The 5076-nt window shown below is 50.8% G+C and overlaps 2 protein-coding genes across 2 annotated transcripts; both read right to left on the bottom strand.

Moving 5' to 3' along the window:
• Nucleotides 1-336: 336 nt before the first annotated feature.
• LOC104773876 (protein NYNRIN-like) lies at nucleotides 337-3162 on the bottom strand. Its single transcript, XM_010498544.1, has 2 exons — nucleotides 2884-3162; nucleotides 337-2685 (listed from the first exon to the last, which is right to left on the bottom strand). Exons 1-2 carry the CDS (start codon nucleotides 3160-3162, stop codon nucleotides 337-339), a joined length of 2628 nt encoding a protein of 875 aa, XP_010496846.1.
• Nucleotides 3163-3327: 165 nt separating this feature from the next.
• On the bottom strand, nucleotides 3328-4800 carry LOC104773875. Its single transcript, XM_010498543.1, has one exon. The coding sequence runs from the start codon at nucleotides 4798-4800 to the stop codon at nucleotides 3328-3330; it is 1473 nt and encodes a 490-aa protein (XP_010496845.1).
• Between the last annotated feature and the right edge of the window lie 276 nt (nucleotides 4801-5076).

Genomic DNA, 5076 nt, shown 5'->3' with positions numbered 1-5076 from the left:
GCACCTCGCGAGTAATTCTGTACGGTCCTTCCCAGTTAATTCCCAGCTTCCCTGCATTGAGCTCCTCGGTGTTCTCGTGGACTTTTCGGAAGGTCGCCGACTTCCAAGGGCCTGCCTCGGATTTTGGAGTTATAGTACCGAGCTACTGCATTCTGGTAATTCTGGATCCGAACTAAGGCCTGGTCCCGACGTTCATTGATTGTGTCGAGAGTATCCTGTAGGTATTCCTCATTTTCCTCAGCTCGGAATGGGTTCAGTGAGGTACGGACTCCAGGGACCTCTATGTCAGCTGGGACTACGGCATCAACTCCGTAAACCAGGGAGAAAGGTGTTTCATTAGTGGCCCGGCGAGGTGTTGCTCGAATTGCCCAAAAACGCCTTGCAGTTCGCCTCGGCTTGCCCATTACCTTGCGGGTAACGAGGAGTTGACTTATTGAGTCGAATCTTCCACTTCGTGCAAAACTCTTCAAACTTTAAGGAGATGAACTGTGGGCCATTGTCCGTGATGATTTCGCGGGGAACACCATAGCGATAAATTATACTTTTCAGCACGAACTGTTCCACTTCTTCACTTGTTACCTTAACGTAGGCCGCTGCTTCCACCCATTTAGAGAAATAATCGGTAAGAGCGAGCACGTATTGAACTCCTCCTGGTCCCCGATGCAATGGACCAATTATGTCCATAGACCACCTCATGAATGGGTAAGGTGCGGACACCAAAGACAGGAGCTCGGTAGGCTGGTGGATTGACGGGGCGTGCTTTTGGCATTTCTCACAAGCTCGAGAATAATTTTCGCAGTCCGTGACCATAGTGGGCCAGAAGTAGCCTTGCCTTTTGATTTTGAAATCCAGAGTCCGTCCTCCGGAGTGATTCCCATTGGGACCGTCATGAACAGCTCGCATTAGCATCGCGGGTTCTTTGCCGGCAACACATGTTAGATAAGGACCAGCTACACTTCGGCGTAAGAGTATTCCGTTGTAGAAGCAATACCGCGCACTGACAATCTTGAGTTTCCTGGCCGCCCATTTGTCAGCTGGGAGTTCCCCTTTTTGCAAGTAAGCCCAGATCGGGCTCCGCCAATCGCCTGCCCCCCAGCTGTTAGAACTCGCACTGCCCGAAGTAGTATGTGGGATAACAGCTTGATTGTCAACTGATGAGCTCGTCGATTCCGGAGTTTGACTCGCGTCTAGTTCGGCCAGAGGTGGGTGAACTTCCATCGGAGTAGGCATAGCGGGGACTGGATCCTCCGATGGCAAAGAGTCCGTAGTCACCCCGCGAGCTGCCTCCTTAGCAGCCAACCTTTTTTTATTTGCCCGGGTGACGACATTCGAGCTCTCTAGACGGATGCTTGGAAACTGGATGACTTCGACGGGGATAATCCTAGTCATCGCAGGATCCGAAGTGGATGCCAGAGATGCTAAAGCGTCCGCAGCGGAGTTTTCACTTCGCGGGATCTTAGTGATTTCAAAATCCTCGAATTTAGCGACTAACTCTCGAGCTGTGGACAAATAAGCCTCCATACGACCATCCTTTGTTTCGTACTCCCCCAAAAACTGGTTGGTGACCAGCTGCGAATCGCAAAAAGTTCGGAGTCGTCGGACTCCAATCCCAACTGCGAGGCGTAAACCAGCGAGGAAGGATTCATACTCGGCTTCATTGTTTGACGCGCTGAAAGCCAAGCGAAATGACTGCTCGATTACTTCGCCAGTAGGAGAAGTGAGGCGGACCCCAATTCCCGCTCCCGATCTGGAAGAAGCGCCGTCAACATACAACGTCCATGGGACTTCAACGTTGTCGCTAATTGAAATGGCTAGTGGGAGTTCGATCAAAAAATCGGCCAGCACTTGCGCCTTAGCACAGGTTCGAGTCCGGAACTCGATGTCGTATTCGCTTAACTCGACAGACCATTTAGCTAGTCTCCCTGACTGGCTCGGACTATGTAACACCGTCCGAAGTGGTTGCATCGTCAGGACTATGATTGTATGGGACTGGAAGTAAGGTCGCAGCTTTCTCGCTAAAGTGACAACTGCTAGAGCCAATTTCTCCATCATAGGGTACCTGGACTCCGCCCCAGTAAATGACTTACTGACATAGTAAATTGGTCGTTGCTCCCCCGTTTCTTCCCGAACCAAGACTCCGCTGACTGCACCGTCTGAGACAGCTACATAAAGAAAAAGTGGCTCACCGAATTCGGGCTTAGCCAAGACCGGCGGTTCAGACAGATAAGCTTTGAGCTGAGCGAACGCCTCTTTGCACTTCGCATCCCATAAGAAGTTTTTTCCCCCTTTTCGCAACAGCTGGTAGAACGGGAGGCATTTGTCCGTAGATCGAGAGATGAAGCGGTTGAGGGCTGTGATCCGTCCATTAAGGTGTTGCACTTCGCGTAAAGTCCTAGGTGAACTCATAGACAAGAAGGCATTAATCTGCCTCGGATTCGCTTCGATTCCTCTTTCTGTGAGGATATACCCCAAAAACTCCCCCGATGGGACTGCAAAAGTGCATTTCGAGGGGTTAAGCTTCATCTCGAACTGATTCAGGATGTCGAAGCAAACTTTCAGATCCGCGAGATGCGAGCTAGCTTCCATTGATTTTACCAGCATGTCATCGATATAGACTTCCATGGTCTTTCCGAGCTGGTGTTCGAACATACGGTTTACCAGCCTCTGGTAAGTTGCTCCCGCATTCTTTAACCCAAAAGGCATCACCTTGTAACAATAAATCCCGCGGTCCGTAATGAATGCAGTCTTCTCCTGGTCATCAGGGTTCATAAGGATTTGGTTGTAGCCGGAGAAGGCATCCATGAAAGACATCAGCTCGTGACCCGAAATGGACTCGACTAGCCTGTCGATATGCGGAAGTGGAAAGCTATCCTTGGGGCATGCCTTGTTCAAGTCGGTGAAATCAACGCAAACTCGTGATTTGCCATTCTTTTTTTTAACTACCACCGTGTTTGCGAGCCATTCAGGATACTTCACTTCGCGTATCTGTCCCGCCTTCAGTAGACGTTCCACCTCTTTGTTGACGATTTCAGCTCGCTCAGGACCTAGCTTCCTTCGCTTCTGCTTTACAGGTCGGAACGTCGGATCCACATTCAGCTCGTGGGAGATAACTTCTGGACTGATACCGGGCATCTCGTCTACGGACCACGCGAAGGTGGCCATATTTTCTTTTAGGAAGGTTATCAGACTGGCGCGGAACTCGCTATCCAATCCCCCTCCGATCTTGATTTCTTGATCCGGAAAACTATCATTGATAAAAATGGACTCAGTGAGGTCACCTTTTAGCTGCGTCCGAACTGGATTCTTGGAGACCTCGAGCTGTGGTTGCTATTGAACCAAGAGTTTGTGACTTGCGAGATAGCAGCTCCTTGCCGTCCTTTGGCTTCCCAGAATTTCCCGGACTCCTTCCGGGGTTGGAAATTTGACGCACTGATGGTACGTCGAGGCCACCGCCTTCATCTGGTAGAGCCAGGGAGTTCCCAGAATAACGTTATAGGCCGCAGGTCGGTCGAAAACCGTGAACTCCACCATTTTAACCACTCCTTGAGTGGACACCGGTAGTGTGATCGTGCCCAAAGACATTGACGTCTCGCTAGTGAACGAGACCAAAGGTGAGGGCGGTCCTACGATGTGTTCTTTCCCGATCCCCATTCTAGCGAGCGTCTCGAGGAAAATCAAGTCTACCGAACTCCCAGTGTCAATTAAGATTCGGCAGACCTCGTGGTTCGCCACGTCAAGTGAAATGACGAGTGCGTCATCGTGCAGAGTGTCCAGCTCTTCAGTTTCCTTCTCGGAGAAAGAAACCTCAGGTAGATCGCTTACCGTGACCCTAGCGCGCTTCGGCTGGGGGCTAGCGAGCTTCCGCTGATGGTCTTTGATCGTGGTGATGGAGTTACGAAAGAGGCGCGATCCCCCCATTATCACGTCGATTCTTTTCTTGGGGGTTTCATTGCCATCAAAATGCTTTGGTTTCTTTGAAGGTGGGGCATCTTCGTCCACCCCGGGAGTCACTTTCTGCTCCAACTCCTCGATCGTTACATTTGGCATTCCTCCCGCCACATACTTTTCTACGAGGAGATGCATCAGCTTCTTGCAGTCACGAGTGGAATGACTGTTGGTTTTGTGGAGCTCGCAATACGTGTCCTCATCTCGGACCCACTTGTTACTTGGGAGTACACCGCTCTTGGAGCGCGGTGAAAATGGAGGTTTGGATGGTGAACTCTTTGGAGAATTCTTTTTAGGAGATTGAGTGACTGCGAACGTGCTAGGCCCGGACTTCGGAGTCGTAGGCGGAGTTTTCTTGGCGGGCGCTTCGAACCGTGGTTTTCCTGTAGTCGGAACGCTTTGTTTTTGCGCAGCGGCAATTTTGTCTTCCTCTGCGACTATCCAGTTCGATGCCCGTTGTAACGCGTCCTGAATGGTTGGGAACCGATTCACGGATAACTCTTCGCGGAAGCGAGATTCGTGCCAGAGGCCGTTTTTAAGCGCGGCCAGGGCTGTGGAGTCCGAGAGTCCCGGGATCTTAACCTGGATTTCCTTGAACTTTGTTATGTAAGACCGGAGAGATTCTCCACCCTTTTGGCTTAAGTTCCAAAGCTGAGCATCTGTCACCGCGGTTTCGATTAAGCTAGAATACTGCTTGACGAACGAGGTTGACAGCTCAGTGAAATTTGTTATTGAGCCGGCTGCTAGAGACGCGAACCAAAGTAGTACTGGTCCACAAAACGTTTCTGCGAACAACTTGCAGTACCCTGCGTCGGCTTCGTGAGGCTCGAGGTCCACCCTACTAGCTGTCAACATGAAAGTCTTGAGATGATTGGTTGGATCCCCTTTTCCTTCGTAGCTCGGGAACTTAATTTTGCCAGTATCTTTGATGCGGACTCGGGCTATTTGATCAGAAAATGGAGTTCGCCTCGACTCCTCGATCACTCAAAAGATATCCGGAGCTGAAGTGGTTGCACTGTGCATCGCAGACCGCATGTCCTGGATTTCGCTCTGCATGCGGAAGATCTCGGGATTGGTAACATACTCCGGAGTCGAAGTGTTTTCATCCACAGGGAGAGGAAGACGGACTGG

Source organism: Camelina sativa, unplaced genomic scaffold (genome assembly GCF_000633955.1).
Source record: "Camelina sativa cultivar DH55 unplaced genomic scaffold, Cs unpScaffold00703, whole genome shotgun sequence".
In the NCBI taxonomy this organism is placed as follows: Eukaryota; Viridiplantae; Streptophyta; class Magnoliopsida; order Brassicales; family Brassicaceae; genus Camelina; species Camelina sativa.
This window is presented reverse-complemented; position numbering and strand designations above follow the sequence as displayed.

Bases quoted from the DNA above. Each gene is read 5' to 3' on its own strand.
- LOC104773876 (XM_010498544.1), bottom strand. From the start codon at position 3,162: ATGGCCACCTTCGCGTGGTCCGTAGACGAGATGCCCGGTATCAGTCCA. The intron at 2,686-2,883 runs GCATGCCCCAAG...TTTGGGTTAAAG, and splicing joins ATTTCACCGACTTGAACAAG to AATGCGGGAGCAACTTACCA.
- LOC104773875 (XM_010498543.1), bottom strand. From the start codon at position 4,800: ATGTTGACAGCTAGTAGGGTGGACCTCGAGCCTCACGAAGCCGACGCA.